This window comes from Natrix helvetica (genome assembly GCF_964273705.1).
Source record: "Natrix helvetica genome assembly, chromosome: 1".
Classification (NCBI taxonomy): domain Eukaryota; kingdom Metazoa; phylum Chordata; class Lepidosauria; order Squamata; family Natricidae; genus Natrix; species Natrix helvetica.
The window spans coordinates 356460163-356477840 of NC_138548.1; the positions used below are offsets into that span (position 1 = coordinate 356460163).

Consider the following 17678-nt stretch of genomic DNA (forward strand, 5'->3'; position numbering starts at 1 on the left):
CTTGCCGACCACTGGCCTAGAGAGTTGCCCCTGTATGGGCCCATGTGAGTCTGACTTTACTTTACTTTTACTTTTATTTAATTTATAAACCGCACCCTCTCCCCGAAGGGACTCAGGGCGGTGTACAGTCATATTAAAACACAATATAAATACATATAGATGGAGGAGGCAACATAAAAACTGTACAATAATGGTTAAAATTAAAAATTAGAAATACATTAAAATCTACCCCTAAAAAACTACCCCAGAGTAAAATAATTGCCAGGAGGATAAATATGGGACTATAAATGGGCTAGGCCAGCTAATTGGAACAGGTGGGTCTTGAGTTTCTTACGGAAGGAGCGGAGGTCAGTAGTGGTTCTGATATCGGGGGGGAGGTCATTCCAGAGGGTTGGGCCCATCACAGAGAAGGCTCTACTCCTGGGCGCCGCCCGTTGGCATTGTTTAGTGGACGGCACCTGGAACAGGAAACAGAGAGGTGGGACTGAACAGGTTATAAAAAGCCTAGCAAGCCCCTCCCTCGGCCCTTCTCTTCTTCTCCATCGACATTGAAGCATGTGATCACCTTTTATGTTCAGGACTTAAGCCATGTGGTCCTGTCCACCATTAAAACCATCTTTCCAAGCAGCCTCCATGTCTCCAGTGTCTTTTTCCCCACTTGGAGCCGAACCCAGTAGGACATTTCTTTCAACAAGGTGTCAACAATTGGATCCAAAAATTTCAAACTTGGGTTCATTATTCTATAATACTCTTTTCCACTGATCCTTAGTCCACTTTTTGTGAGCTTCAACATTTTTTAGCCTTTTCACTGTGTTCCCCTTCTGCAAATGTGGTGCCTTGGCTGCTACCCATCCACAAAGACCATTCCTGATTGAGCTCCTTCAGACAGAAGAAGGGTCAACTTGGGCATCCGATGAAGTTGCCAGATGCTGAAGCAGGTCCTGAGTGGATTTCCTCCGATCTCTGAAAGGAACTTCTCATCCGAGTGTGAAACTTTCCTTGACCTTTCCAATCCTCTTTTTTCCCCCTTGACTTCTTCTGATTCCTCCTATTTCCTTATAACAGCTTGAACATCTATGCAGATTCTTAATCATCTGGGTCATGGTTGTCCAACACTTCTTTTTCAAAGGACAACTGGACTTTTTTAGTTTGCTTCCTTGAAGGTGTTTCATTTATCATCCAAGAAGCTTCTTCAGTTTTGAAGAAACTGTGACCTCATCTTGGATGAGAAGCAAAACATTTTCAACAACAACAAAAAAAAAAAACTAAGAAAGTCCAGTCGTGGTTTGAAAAGCATCTTTGGGATAATAGCTTGCATACCACACCTTGAATCTCCATTTTGCATGACTTAGATGAAGAACTTGAAGGGGAACTCATAAAATTTGCAGATGACAACCACTTGCGGGTAATAGCCAACACTTTTAAAGATAAACCCAAGATCCAGAAGGATCTTGACAGACTTGAACACAGGGCCCTTTCCAGCAAAATGCAATTCAGTGGTGAGAAAAATAAGGTTTCACACTTAGGCAAGAAAAACTAAATGTGCATCTATGGAAGAGATTTCAGAATATTAAAATATATGAGGAGCGGTTGCAGGAACTGGATATGTCTGGTCTAACACAAAGAAGGACTAGGGGTGACCTAATAACTGTCTTCCAGTATTTCAGGAGCTGACAAATTAAGAGGGGAGGTGTCAACCTATTCTCCAAAGTGCCAGAGAGCAGTAAAAGAAGTGTCAGATGGAGCCTGATCAAAAACAGATCCCTAGATTTGCCTAGAATTAAGCAGAAAGTTCCCCCCTGCTTTTGGCACGGTTTTTTCACCCTCCCCAGACTCCAGAGGCTTTCTAGGAGTCTGAGAAGGGCAGAAACAGCCTCCCCCATGCCCTCCGGAGGCCTCAGGAGCTTCCCTGAAGGCTCCGGAGGGCAAAAATCAGCCCAAACTTCTGGTTTGCCCACAGGGGCGGTTTTTCATGCTCCGGAGACGGCTCTGCGTGCCACTGCAATTCACAATAGGGGAGGTGGTGTCCCCTTCTCCTGGAGGCCACATTGCGACCCTGCCCCACTTGGCTCTCTCTCGCCTCCCAGATGTCAGTTGTTTTTCCTGCAGAGCCGCCAGTGTTGTGATGCCCCGCCTCCCTGCCAGCCATCTGGTCTTCGGCGTGCTGCTCCTGTGCTTGTCGGCCTCCAGATTCCTACCACACAGCACCAGTTCAGGGGTTCCTCCCCCACCCCCACCCCGGGGAGAGAGAAAACAAGAGAGGGAGACAAAGAGCTGGGGAAGAGAGAAACAGACACAGACACAGACACACAAACGGGGAGGGGGAAGAGTGGGAGAGGGAGGGAAATAGAGAAAGAGACACAGAGGGGGGGGGAAAGAGAGACAGGAGGGGGAAGAGTGAGAGAGGGAGGGAAATAGAGAAAGAAAGAGAGACAGAGAGAGGGGGAAAGAGAGACAGGAGGGGGAAGAGAGACAGAGAGACAGAGAAGGAGGGGAAAGAGAGAGGGGGAGGGAAAGAGAAACAGAGAGATTCAGAGAAGGGGGGAGAGAGAGACAGAGAGAGGGGGGGAAGAGGGAGAGATGTCAAAAGGCTTTTATGGTTCCCTTTGTTTTTTAACAACCATTCATGGCTCTAATGACTAGCTGGGTAGGCGTGGCCATTGGAGCCCATGAGACCGGGAGTGAGTAACACCAAGTTGGCCACGCCCACCCAGATTTTGTGGCTCCCAATGTTTTCTTTTCTGTGGGAAACGGGTCCAAATGGCTCTTTGAGTATTTAAGGTTGCAAACCCCTAGGCTAGAGCCTTCCATTCAACAGCTTCACTGTTACAGCTTCAATCATTTGCCAAGGTTTACCCTGCACGCCCCCAGATGTAAAGCTCTCTACATGGGGCTCCCCTTGAGATGCACCCGAAGACTACAGCTAGTTCAGAATGCGGCCGCGCGGGTTATCATGGGAGGATCAAGATACTCCCATATAACACCATTCATGCGCGAGCTGCACTGGCTGCCTGTGGTTTTTCGGGTGCGTTTCAAGGTGTTGGTTACTATCTTCAAAGCGCTCCATGGCATGGGACCTAGTTACCTGCGGGACCGCATCTCACCTCATACATCTCTACGACCTATCCGCTCTCACAGAGAGGGACTCCTCCAGGTGCCATCCGCCAAGCAGTGCCAGCGGGTGGCGCCTAGGAGTAGAGCCTTCTCTGTGATGGGCCCAACCCTCTGGAATGACCTCCCTCCCGATATTAGAACTACTAATGACCTCCGCTCCTTCCGACAGAAGCTCAAGACTCACCTGTTCCGACTAGCTGGCTTAGCCGATTGATAGTTCCATCTTCCACCTCCTGGCAAACATTTTATTGGGGAATTTTTAAAGGGAATTTTAATTGTATTTGTATTTTAACTAAGAATTGTACAGTATATTTTTTACCTCCTCCGTCTACGTCTATGTCTACGTCTACGTTCATGTCTATGTATTTGTATATAGTTTTAACATGACTGTACACCGCCCCGAGTCCTGCCTAGGAAAGGGTGCGGTCTAGAAATAAAAGTTTATTATTATTATTATTATAACTGACTGGAACAATCTTCACCAGTCCCCAAGGGAGGTGCACTTTCTGCTTGGCTGTTATACATCATTCTCCACGTAGGAAGCTTTCCTTTGGTTTCGTTCCAGCAAGAGGGAAAATGAGTGTACCCTCTTGGGAGACCTGAAGGAAAAGGTATAGGATAGATTGTCATGGACGAAAGCTATTTATGTGTTCGGTGGGAGACGAATACGAATTGATGGCATGGAAGGAAGCACGGAATCCATGAAAGCCTCTTGAAAACGCGTCAGGGTAGAGATAGGACGAGGGTCGTTTTCCACCTTCTGTCGCTAGATGGCGATCTACAAAGAAGCAACACTCGCGCTTTAGAAACAAGAGAATAGAGTACAGCAGCGGCATCGCTACTATTGACATTACACCGGAGGGAGAGAGGCCGAGCTGGAACGAATTGAAACGATAGAGGATTAGATTGCTAGAGAGGAGGAGGACGACGACGACGACAGAGAAAGTTCCTCTTCCGGTTCACCCACGGAAGGAGGATGGTGTCGGCGGAGCCTTTTGTGTCGCTTGGAGGGTCGAGGCGGCTCCTGGGAGGTGAGTGGAGGGAAGGTCGGAGGAGAAGCCGGGAGAAAGTCGGGCCCTTTGGGTTCCTCCACGGCCTGGAAGCAGCGAAGGGAGAAAAATGAAACCTGCGGGCTGCTGCTGCTGCTGCTGCTGCTGCAGATTCTTTCTCTCCCCAAATGGTTTTATCCTTTTCCTCCATGATTTAAAGTTGCTGCCTGTGGTTTCCTGCTGGGAGATTTGGGAGATTTAAAGAAATCTTGATATATTTGTCATATTTCTGAGCCACCCGCCTCCCTCACCATTCACCTAACACTTGGGTCCTTGTGTCGCTTTCCTGGCAAGCGAGGAGTTTCATGGGCAAAAGGGACGCTTGCATCGGATTTGTTCACCGTTTCCTCTGTTAGTGACCCCCACCTTTTAAAAAATAGATTAAAAACTTGGAGCCAATTCACTTCTGAGTCATTTTGCAGACTGAAATGCACATAATTGTTTACATCAATAGATTCTGTATTTCTGTGTCAATAGGAACACACATGCAGTTTATTCAGACGGTATCCTGAGGGTACCCTTCACTTCTGTCAATTTTGCTATGCTGCAGCCGGACTTTACACTTGTTGAAATTCATTTTTTTTCTCATTTGTGTATATTCCTAATGATAAAGTGAAAACGTATTTTTTAAAATGTCTGTAAATTTATTAAAAAACAAAAACAACTGAAATATCACATTGGCATAAGTATTCAGATCCTTCACTCAGTACTTTGTTGAAGCACCTTTGGCAGAAATTACAGCCTCGAGTCTTTTTGGTTATGAGGCGATAAACTTTGCACATCTTGGCGATTGGGGGATTTTCTGCCATACTTCCTTGGCAAGACCTCTCAAGCTCAGTCAGGTTGGATGGCAACCATTGATGGAGAGCTATTTTTATGTGCCTCCAAAGATATTCAATAGGGTCATAGCTCTGGCTGGGCCCCTCTAGGACATTCACAGAATTGTCCCTAAGCACTCCTATGTTAGCTGTGTCCTTGTCATGTTGAGAAGTGAACCTTCGGCCCAGTGTGAGGTCCTGAGTGGTGTGGAACAGGTTTTCATTGAGGGTATCCCTGTGCTTTGCTCCATTCAGCTTTCCCTCAGCCCTGACCAGTCTCCCAGTCCCTGCTGCTGAAAAATACCCCACAGCATGATGTTCTTCAGGTGCTCTTTTGCAAAATCCAAGCTGGTTTTCATGTGTTGTGCACTGGGGTGAGGCTTGTGTCACTCTGCCGTAAAGCCCAGAACAGTGGAGGGCTACAGTGATGGTTGTGTTTCTGGAGCTCTGTCCCATCTCCACACAGGATCTCTGAAGCTCAGTCAGAGTGATCATCGGGTTCTTGGTCACCTCTCTTACTAAGGCCCTTCTACCCCAATTGCCTAGTTTGACCAGACGACCAGCTCTTGGAAGAGTCCTGGTTGCGCCAAACCTTTTCCATTTGAGAATTATGGAGGCTACTGTGCCCTTAGGAACCTTTAATACAGCAGAAATTTTACTGTAGCATTCCCCAGATCTGTGCCTTCCAATAATCCTGTCTCTGAACTCTTCAGGCAGTTCCTTTGACCTCATGGCTATTATACTACAGTACACATTGTCAGCTATGAGGCCTTCTATGCAGAGATGTGTGCTTTTCCAGATCATGTCCAATCAATTTAATTTACCACAGGTAGACTCCAATCAAAGTGTAGAAACATGTCGGCAACTAGCAAGGGAAGTGGGAGGTATCTGAGCTAAATTTCAAGTGCTGTTGCTGAATACTTATGCCAATGTGATATTTCAGTTTTTTTCTTTTACTAAATTTGCAGACGTTTCTAAACTTTTGTTTTCGCTTTGTCATTAGGGAGTATTCTATGTACATTACGGAGGGGGGGGGGGAATGAAGTTCAACAACTGTAGAATAAAGCTACTTTTGTAAAGGAAGTCTGAATTCTTTAGTATTTAGAGAGATAAAAACATTTCAGGTTAGGTGACAGGCCTGGGATGTCTTCCACAAAATATCTGCACAGCATTTTAGGGAAGAGAGACTGGTGTGCACAAGAGGCAAGTTGGTTGAACTCCAAAGAGGCTTGAGTTGTTGGAATAAAATGCCCTGGGTAGAGTTTTTGTTTATATTCTATTGACCCAGTCCTGCTTCTTCTAGTTATTCCATTACGATCTTCCCTTTCCAATTTTCAGTTTTTCTTCAAATTCTGTCCATTTAAGGCATATAATTTCCTGGGTCTTTCCACCTTTGCTTTTATAGCATTCTCTTTCTATAAAGCCAAGAAGCATGACATGTAAATTGGCATTGTCATATGACATCATGCTTAATGATGGGGCTGCTGGCTGACACAGATGCCAGTCACAATTGCAGTCAATAAGTGAGCACTACTTGAATTAGGATGTCAACAGAGTGGTTGTGGAAAATAATTGCTGCCCTTATTTGGTGTTGAGGACTTCCATGGGCAAAACTAGTACATGAAATCTTGCAGAGGGTTTAGCTATCATTTCGTGAGGTAAAAACCCATGTCATTAAAGTTAGCTCATAAGGTTCGACTGTAACCATTTTGGGGTTCTTTTCAAGCTAAAAACACATGTATTTTCTACATACGTACAGTTATAGGTGTTTGTATTTGTATTTCTCTCTCTTTGCATATATTTACAACTGTACAATCTATCCCCAGCATTTCCAGATATATTTGATGATAAGCCTTTGCACTGTTAAAGAATTTGTGAATCAGCAAAATGAAAAAGAGAATTTCATGATTGAATGGATATTTGAACTTGGACACAAAAGTGTCAAATAAATCATAACTAAAGGAAGAGGTTACTCTTTATTGTGGCAAGTTTGCTTATTTATTGTAATGTATACTTTTTTCTCTTTTACACATCTTTTGCAACCATTTTATAAACAATTAAAGCTACATTTTTCTTTGAATTTTATAGACAAAGAAGATGTCAATAAGAGTACTGTAGAAAACTGTGGCAAGTTTGCTTATTTATTGTAATGTATACTTTTTTCTCTTTTGCACATCTTTTGCAACCATTTTATAAACAATTAAAGCTACATTTTTCTTTGAATTTTATAGACAAAGAAGATGTCAATAAGAGTACTGTAGAAAACTGTGGCAAGTTTGCTTATTTATTGTAATGTATACTTTTTTCTCTTTTACACATCTTTTGCAACCATTTTATAAACAATTAAAGCTACATTTTTCTTTGAATTTTATAGACAAAGAAGATGTCAATAAGAGTACTGTAGAAAACTGAGACTAACAAGCAACATTGGAAAAGAAAGCAAAGTCAGCAAGAATCCATTTCCTTCAGAAAACCACAAAATTCTTCTCCTTTCCCAGCAGTTGAGAGACAAAGGAGAGAAAATTAAGAGGAGATTTCAAGCTAGAAAGAGTAGAGTATGAGAAACTCAAGAATACATTAAAAGGGAGATTATATTTCATTCAGAGAAAGAGGGGTATCTCTGGAAGTCAGCAGGAAGAAAAAGGTCTTTTGGAGAGCCACATAGGGAAGACAGAGATGCAGGCCTGGCCTTGTGAGGAGGAAAACAGCTAGAATTAAAGCACCAGGAAACAAATGATCACACATATATTTGACCCCAAGAATATCAGTGTTGGAAAAGCTCCTATTGTGCCTATTGTGGGAAAAGTACAGATTATAATCCACAACTGGTGACACATCAGAAGTCTCACAAAGGAGAAAAACCATATAATTGTCCAGAGTGTAGGAAAGGATTCAGTCAGAATTCCAGCTTCGTGACACACCGAAGGACAAACTGAGTGTTCAGAATGTGTGAAAAGGTTCAGTAATAATTCTTCCCTTGTGAAACACCAGAGGAATCACACAGGAGAATAACTGTGTGTCTCCAGAGAATTCCAGCCCCATGACACACCAAAGGACTCACACAGAAGAAAAACCGTATGAATGTCCAGAATCAGAGAAATGTTTCAGTTATATTTACAGTCTTATAACACACCAGAGGACTCACACAGGAGACAAACCATATAAGTGTTCAGATTGTGGGAAAAGGTTCAGTAATAAATCTGGCCTTGTGAAACACCAGAGGACTCACACAGGAGAGAAACTCTATGAATGTTCAGATTGTGGGAAACGTTTCGGTCAGAATTCCCACCTGGTGACACACCAGAGGACTCATACAGGAGACAAACCATATGAGTGTCCAGATTGTGGGAAAAGTTTCAGTGACAATTCGAACCTTGTGAAACACAAGAGGACTCACACAGGAGACAAACCGTATGAGTGTGTAGATTGTGGGAAAAGTTTCAGTCAGAATTCCCACCTTGTGAAACACCAGAGGACTCACACAGGAGAGAAACTGTATGAGTGTCCAGAGTGTGGGGAAAGTTTCAGTCACAATGCCCAGTTGGTGACACACCAGAGGACTCACACAGGAGAAAAAACGTATGAATGTCCAGAATGTGAGAAATGTTTCAATTATATTTACAGTCTGATAACACACCAGAAGACTCACACAGGAGACAAACCGTATGAGTGTCCAGATTGTGGGAAACGTTTCAGTCAGAATTCTAACCTTGTGCAACACCAGAGGACACACACAGGAGACCAACCGTATATATGTCCAAAATGTGGAAAATATTTCAGTCACAATTCCCAGCTGGTGACAGACCAGAGGATTCCCACAGGAGACAAACTAGATGAGTGTCCAGATTGTGAGAAACATTTCCGTGAAAATTCCAACCTTTTGAAACATCAGAGGACTAACACAGGAGAGAAACCGTATGAATGTCCAGAATGTGGAAAATGTTTCAGTTATATTTACAGTCTGATAACACACCAGAGGACTCACACAGGAGACCAACCATATGAATGTCCAGAATGTGGAAAATGTTTCAATTATATTTACAGTCTGATAACACACGAGAGGACTCACATAGGAGAAAAACTCTATGAGTGTCCAGTTTGTGGGAAATGTTTTGGTCAGAATTCCCAGCTGGTGACACACCAGAGGATTCACACAGGAGGAAACCCGTATGAATGTCCAGAATGTGGGAAATGTTTCAGTCAAAATTCCCACCTGTTGACACACCAAAGGACTCACACGGGAGACAAACCGTATGAGTGCCCAGATTGTGGGAAAAGTTTCAGTGACAATTCCAACCTTGTGAAACACCAGAGAACTCATACAGGAGAGAAACCATATGTGTGTCCAGAGTGTGGGAAAAGTTTCAGTCAGAATTCCCACCTTGTGACACACAAGAGGACTCACACAGGAGAGAAACCGTATGAGTGTTCAGATTGTAGAAAAAGGTTCAGTGATAATTCTGGCCTTGTGAAACATCAGAGGACTCACACAGGAGAGAAACTGTATGAGTGTCCAGAGTGTGGGAAAAGCTTCAGTCACAATTCCCAGCTGTTGACACACCAGAGGACTCACACAGGAGACAAACCATATGAGTGTCCAGATTGTGGGAAAAGTTTCAGTGACAATTCCAACCTTGTGAAACACCAGAGGATTCATACAGGAGACAAACCATATGAGTGCCCAGATTGTGGGAAAAGTTTCAGTCAGAATTCCCACCTTGTGAAACACCAGAGGACTCACACAGGAGAGAAACCGTATGAGTGTACAGAGTGTGGGAAAAGGTTCAGTAAGAATTCCCAGCTGGTGACACACCAGAGGATTCACACAGGAGGAAAACCGTATGAATGTCCAGAATGTGGAAAATGTTTCAATCAGAATTCCCACCTGATGACACACCAGAGGACTCACACAGGAGACAAACCGTATGAGTGTCCAGATTGTGGGAAAAGTTTCAGTGACAATTCCAACCTTGTGAAACACCAGAGGACTCATACAGGAGAGAAACCGTACGAGTGTCTAGAGTGTGGGAAACGTTTCAGTCAGAATTCCCACCTTATGACACACCAGAGGATTCACACAGGAGAAAAACCGTATGTATGTACAGAGTGTGGGAAATGTTTCGGTAGGAATTACCAGCTGGTGACACACCAGAGAACTCACAGCTTTGATAAAGGCTAAGTATCTGTTTCTGGTGATCAGTAGAACTTTCTAGATATTTCCTTTTGCAGAAGTGTGGAAGTCTTCAAAAAGGCTTTTGGGTTGTTGTTGTTTTTATATTGATTATGGAATTCCCACAATTCGAGTTTCCATGTTGTTCCTTGGTGTCCTCCAGATTTTGAGTGCCAGAATTTCCCAGCCACTATAAAAGTAGTCCTTGAGATATAAGTGTTATGGGGCCTATCAATTATGTTATTATGTTGCCATTACCATTAAACAAGACTGCTTTGCTTAACTACCCCCACCCCTTTCTCTTTCTGTTAAAGCTGTGCAATGAATGTGTTCGTTATTAAGTGAAACCCTGGCTACGTCGGGTTGGAGGCATAGCTCTGGCCCAGGCTTGCATTCCAAAGGCCTCCTACCTCAACCCTTTGATCCCCCCAGTTCTTTCCCTATTCCACAGGGTCCCTACAGGCTTTTCCCCACTCCCACTGGGTCACTGCTGTCCTTAGATCTAATTCCCACCCCAGCAGGCCTCACAGCCTCCTCTTCCTTACCTTTTGAAAATCACTGAACCTTGTTTTGGGGAAAGAAGGCAGGTCAAGCAGACCTGGGCCCCATGACTCTGTTGTGGAAGCAGCCATCATATTCATTGTGCCTGGAACTCATCCCCGGGCCATGCAGTTGATTTGTGGAAGCAGCTGTCATTTTGCCACCTGCCTGAGGGACAAAATAAGGGCTGTTTCTGTGTCATTGACCTTCAGGAAAGAGAGAATCTACTCTGTGTTGCTACCTTAACACTTTGTAGACTGCCTTAATGGATTGTGGGTGCACTGAAAATGATGACTGCTTCCAGGAGAACTTCAAAGTCGTAAGTGTGCGATGGGTGAACAGGTGTGTTGGGAGTGGGCCCATAGCCCCGTGAAAAAAAGCAGAGTAAAATTTGTAAAATTTCACATGTAGAGGCTGTTCTGCCTTGCAGATGAACCTGACGGAGAAGAGCTATAGGAATATTGAGTTGAGGAGAAAAGGTACTGTGGTTTTGATTACAGCATCTCCAAGTTTATTAGCAAACCCTGCTGGGAACTCATTTTTTTGGAGGTGCCCGCTTGTTTTCCTTTGATGGCTGCTGGGTGACAGCAGCACCATAATGACGGATGTATTTCTTGTATACCCCTTGGTGATGGTGATTTGAGAAAAAAAACTGTACACTGTAAAATGTTTCATTTTAAAAAAAAATGTATTGTGGAAGAGCTCTCAATAACTTTCGACAAGGACAAAATGGGTATTGCCAGTGTTGCTATGAAAATTAAGGCATGGCAAGATGCTCAGAGTTGCTCCAAACACTGAAATGTACAGTCAACAAGTTTACTAATAAAATTATATGATGATGGGTTGAAGGACCTTTTTCTGGAAATCCATGCATAACTCCTGCACCCTTCGAGGGTGTTCATCTCAAAGTGTGTTTTAATGTTCAACATATTATTGCTAAGGTTTATAAGATGTAATTAAAATTGAACTTGGAGAATGAGTATGTAAAGCATTGATTCAGTGGACAGAGAAGTTTGGATGTAATATAACGTTTGAACAGTGGGAGAATACGTGGAGAAGAGCTCTAACATTTATATTAAAATATAGTTTAAAAGAAAACTTCTATAAGATAATGTACTGTTGGTATCTTAACACTGGACAAATTGTCCAGAAAGTATAAAGGCACCTAAAATGAATCTTGGAAATGCAAAGAAGAGCTTTTTAGCATTTATGGTGGACATGTGACAAGGCAAAGAAACCTTGGAGTAAGTTACACCTCTTACTACAGAAGACTCTTAAAGTGAATATAAAACCAGAGAGTTTTCCTTTAGTTTTAAAGAACTTGAAAAAAACGGAACCATGGTGTTTATATATGCTGGCGGCAAGAATATTTTATGAAAAAATATGGAAGAATATTTTCATTCCCACAGTGGACGAATGGTTGCAAAACCTGATGGAGTTAGCAGAGATGACTAAAGCGAACAGGATTCATTTTGTTTCTACATGGAAGCTGCTTTTGGACTTTGTGCGTGAGGTAGAAAAAAATGAAACTTTGATTTTGGTTTTTTTTCATTAGATAGGTTTGTTTATATACAAATGACTAGTATATATTATCATATAAAAGTAAAATATTAAGGTTTTATGTTATTATTCTATTGCACCAAAGGGAGTTTGAAGCCAATTGTTTTTTTTTTCTTTTCTCCTTTACCATACACTTTTTTCTCTTCTGCTTTGCTTCCCTTATTTTACCATTATTTTAAAGATTGGATAACACTTAAAAATAAAAGGATATTAACAATAGAGGGGCACAATTTACAGCTTGGCTAGTATGCATCTATCTGGGAAGGGAAGAATAAATCCCACGTATATTAACCCTTTGGAACCCGACACCAGAGACATCAGGTAAGAGATGCTCTGCTAGGTGTTTAGGGAAGAATTAAGAGAAACTATTATACCAGAATCCCATTGTGGCTATCAACTATGGAAGCAATGCTATATCCCAACGTATTAGATTTAAATAAGGTAGTGAGATATAAAGAGATACTGGATGGGCAAGGGAAACTTAAATCTAACCTAAAATCCCAAGACCTAAAATCCCAAGGAATAGAATTAGACTGGTGGCCATATCTACAAATCCAGACAAAGTACAAAAAAGACTTAGAACAATACAGCTTTCAAAGAGAACAACAAAAACTGGATGAAATATTATTGGGGACAGAAGAAAAAATGATAACTAAAGCATACAATTGTTTCTTAAAATTTAAACTGGAAGAAGAAACGGTGAGAGAGACTGATAATTTGGCTGTAAGATTTCGGCTGTAACATTGAATTGGAACAGTGGGAAAAATTATGGGAGAAAAATTATAAATTAACGATGTCGGCAGCATATAAGAAAAACATACAAAATGTTTTATTGTTGGCATTTACCCCCCAACAAGATTGGCCAAAATGTTTCCTAATAGATTGGCAAACTATTGGAGATGCAATCATGAACAAGGGACATTCTACCATAGGTGGTGGACCTGCCCAAAAACTAAGAAATATTGGATGAAAATTTTAAAAATGGTTAGGAGAAATTACAGAACAAAAAATAGAGATGAAACCAGAACTGCTTCTACTGGGGTTTATAAAGGGAAACCTAAGCAAAAAATTCAATATATCATAGTCCATATAATAGTCATAGCCAGAATTACTTTTGCTCAGAATTGGAGACAAGAAAACATTCATTCGAAAGCAATGATAATAAAAAAAGGTGCTTGACTGTGCAGAAATAGATAAATTAGTCATGGAATTAAAAGATTAGAGAGGATACAGAATACTGTAAGATTTGGAGTAGGTGGTACAATTGGCTAGACATTAGATGCAAAATTAATACATAAAGAGTAACTAGGAACAATAGTAAAGTGAAAAACTATATATCTGTAAAATTAGCAAATAACGCTAAAAGTTAAAGGTATGTATATGTGTTGAAAAATTTGTAAATAGAATGAATACCAGTGTTGGAACGCTGTAAAGATTGGAAATGCTGTTTTAAAGTTTAAAAAGGCTGAATAAAAATTATAAAAAAGAAAATATATCTGGAAGTGCTGGAGATAGATTATCCAATTGCAGATATATGTATACAAAGAGAATTAAAAATACAATACAATACAATACAATACAATAGTAGAGTTGGAAGGGACCTTGGAGGTCTTCTAGTCCAACTCCCTGCCCAGGCAGGAAACCCTATACCATTTCAGACAAATAGCTATCCAATACACACACCTACAAATATATAAGTGTGGAAAATCCACACTTATGGATGCTGTGTTTTCAGCATGAAAAATGTCTTAACATTGTAATTTTAGAGATGGGGCTTTAACTGATTAAATGGTGCCTAAAGCCTGTCCAAGATTTTAAGTACCAGTTTTGCCCGTGGAAGTCTTGAGTTCCAAGTAAGAGCAAAACATACTGTTCACAGTCCCTTTGGTGACATTCCAATTGAAGTAGTCCTCACTTAGTGACTGCATTTGGGACTAGCATCTGTCACTAAGCAGCCAGATCATTAAGGATGTCACACGACAGTGCCAACTTACATCTGTTCCGCTGTCATTGTTAAGCAAATCACCGCAGTATGGTTAATAGGCAATTTCACATGACCCTGACTTGCAACTTCCTGCCAGCAGCTCCACTGATTTTGCTTGTCAGAAGCCAGCTGGGAAGGTCACAAATGGGATCATGAATGTGGGATGCTGCAACGATCATAAATGTGCCCCAGTAGGAAGTACCCAAATTGATGCAACTCCTTTTCCAGCACCTTCATAACCACAGGAACTGCTGAAGGGCAATCGATGAACAAGTGCTAAAGTAAAAAAAGAAAAATCTCTGAAGAGACAGTGCAATACAATACAATACAATACAATACAATAGTAGAGTTGGAAGGGACCTTGGAGGTCTTCTAGTCCAACCCCCTGCCTTGGCAGGAAACCCTATACCGTTTCAGACAAATGGCTATCCAACATCTTCTTAAAGACTTCCAGTGTTGGGACATTCACAACTTCTGGAGGCAAGCTGTTCCACTGATTAATTGTTCTAACTGTCAGGAAATTTCTCCTCAGTTCTAAGTTGCTTCTCTCCTTGATTAGTTTCCACCCATTGCTTCTTGTTCTACCCTCAGGTGCTTTGGAGAATAGCTTGACTCCCTCTTCTTTGTGGCAACCCCTGATATTGGAACACTGCTATCATGTCTCCCCTAGTCCTTCTTTCTCTTAAGCTAAACATACCCAGTTCCTGCAACCGTTCTTCCTATGTTTTAGTCTCCAGTCCCCTAATCATCTTTGTTGCTCTTTTCTGCACTCTTTCTAGAGTCTCTATATCTTTTCTACATCGTAGTGATCCAAACTGAATGCAGTATTCCAAGTGTGGCCTTACCAAGGCCTTATAAAGTGGTATTAACACTTGTTAATATTAGTAGAAGTAGAAGATTAGTATGATATTGTTGTCAAGGAAACAGATGATCCATACCAGAACAAGAGTTGGAAAGGATCTTAGAGATCAACTCCACCCCCCCCCCCTCATGCAAATGATCTTTTACCATCCTGGAAAAAAAATGTTTTTTCTTCTTCAGTTTCTTTTTAAAGGTGCTTGATTAACCTGACAACTTTGCCATCCAAAACATAGAGGATGGAATTAGAGGGTCAGGTACATGGGACTTAATTACTAACAGAGACGAAATGAAAGAGCAATGAACATATTTGTGGACTGGAGGCTAAAATACAAAGATGATTACAGGAACTGGATATGTCTACTCTAGTGAAAAGAAAAACTGGGGGGGGGGAAACGGGACATGATAGCAATGCTCCAAGATTTGAGGGGCTGCCGGAAAGAAGAAGGGTTCCACTTATTTTCCAAAGTACCAGAAGGCAAGACAAGAAACAAAGGATGGAAACTAAACAAGGAGAGAAGCAACCCGGGATTAAGGAGAAACTTCCGAACAGTGAAAACAATTAACCAGTGGAACGTCTTCTCTCCAGAAGTTGTGGGTGCTCCAACAATGGGGGTTCTTAAGAGGAAATTGGACAGCCATTTGTATAGAATGATATAGGGCAGCGATGGTGAACCTTTTTTGGCTTGCGTGCCATAAGGGGAGGTTCAGTGGGGTGCGGGGGTGCCGCACCCATAATGCAACGCGCGACACCCCAGTGCGCATGTGCACATGAAAGGCGTGACACCTCCCCCCATTTTTTGCAAGCTTTTTTCTCCCTCCCCAGGCTCCAGAGGCTTTATAGGAGCCTGGGCAGGGTGAAAACAACCCTTCCCCGGAGGTTTCAGGGACCTTCAGGAGGCTTCCCTGAAGCCTCCGGAGGACTTAAACTGACCCTACGAGCAAACCGGAAGTGACATGCTCGTAGGGTCGTTTTTAGTCCTCCAGAGGCTTCATGAAAGCCGCCTGAAGGTTCATGAAGCCTCCGGAGGGCTTAAACTGACCCTACAAGCCGAACGGAAGTCCATTCCGGAACGTCTGGTTTGCCCATAGGACTGGTTTTTTGCGCTCCGGAGACTTCAGGGAAGCTCATGAAGCCTCCGGAGGGCCTCTGGGGGGGGGGGAGGCAGTCTCTGGAGCCTGGGGAGGGTGAAAAATGGCTTTAAAAAAGGCTGAGCTCCGTCCCAGGTATAGGGTCTCCTACTCGAGCAGGGAATTGGAGTAGATGACCTCAAATATCCCTTCCAACTCTGATATTCTTTATTCTAGTAGCTGCTTTTCTGCTTCTGTGCCATGGAGGAAACAGCTTGACTTGCTCCCAGCCTGTCCTCTGACCTATTCTATTCTTCACCTTCTAGCTCACACTTTGATCCTGAGAAAAACGGGACAGCCTCTCTGAACCCTACTCCCACGAGTAATCTGGAAGAGGAAATTCCACTGTACTTCTCTCCTTCCATCCTTTCTAGCAATGCAGTACTTGATGGTTTTAACTCCTTTAAGCTCAACCAGGCAGGCCACTATTGTATAGTTGGCTTCCCACATACTGCCTATCTGACAGCCATCTCACAATAGGGGGGGGGGGGGCAAAAAAACAGGCTTGTCCCATCTCAAACTATGCATTGGCCAGATGTTTTCACAGATTACAAGCTATTGTTGGAAGAAATGTCCATCTGGGTTCAGTTCCAAGTGGGAAGAAAAACACTGGAAACATGGAGACTGCTTGGAAAGATGGTTTAATGGTGGATAGGACCACATGGTTTGAGTATCCAATTTTCTATGCCAATTATTTTCAGACGACAGATATCACTTTCTATGACCTTCCAGTCAGGTTTCAAGCAAGCAAAAGCCCTAAATTCTCCACAGCCATGGTTTTCTTTTAAATAACTACAGGCTGCCCATTTCCAAGGGTTGGTTACTAAACCTGCCTTAGCTCTTCTTTTAGTACATGCAGGATTTGTGAGTCCAAATTGAGGTTAGTCAGTGTGCAATCCAGGCTCTCTCCCCCGCCGGGGCTCCCCTCTGAGCTCTTCCACTCCATGCAAGGACAAAGGCGAAGCAGCTGGCAGTGGGGGAGGGGGGGGAAGGCACAGGGTGAGAGGTTCCTCTATGGCGCAGGCAGCACCTGCTGGAGCCTGGCGGTGGTGGCTTCCCCAACCAGGAGGAGCACAATCGAACGCGGAGGCAATTCAAGGTCCACTTGAGCGGCTGTCATGATAAAGCTGTTCTGTTGTATGACTATAGAGGGAAGAGGGTGATGGATCTTCAACCGGGAGTCAGAAGGCGGCAGATCTGAAACGAAGGTGTTTCAGGCGGCAGAGATCGCAGCAATTGCCTTATGCCTCCTGTGCAATGCCCGCTTCGCCAACTGAGTCCTGACCCCCCACGTTTCCCAGAGCCGCTTTGGGAATCGGGCAATGACTGAATCAGCAAAGGTGCAGGGGGCTTGCTGGGAAGCCTGGCAACATGTTTGTGAGATGGCAAGGTCCAGAAGGACTGAAGTGCTGTGTTTCTATCGGGCTTGCTGCGAGAAAGCCAGTCTTTCAATG

At 43.0% G+C, this 17678-nt stretch overlaps 1 protein-coding gene across 2 annotated transcripts in view; it reads left to right on the forward strand.

Annotated features, from left to right (window-relative positions):
- LOC309384249 (uncharacterized protein) overlaps window positions 1–13742 on the forward strand; it is a 52233-nt gene extending 38491 nt beyond the window's left edge. The window contains exons 1-2 of one of the 2 annotated variants that reach the window (XM_081937501.1): window positions 4022–4145; window positions 7356–13742. In XM_081937501.1, the coding sequence (XP_081793627.1) occupies window positions 8022–10160 (2139 nt within the window). In that variant the 5' untranslated portion in view covers window positions 4022–4145; window positions 7356–8021 and the 3' untranslated portion in view covers window positions 10161–13742. Of the gene's footprint in view, window positions 1–4021; window positions 4146–7355 lie in introns of those variants that run through there. The other variant, XM_081937502.1, reaches the window with a different exon arrangement.
- Window positions 13743–17678: the final 3936 nt, after the last annotated feature.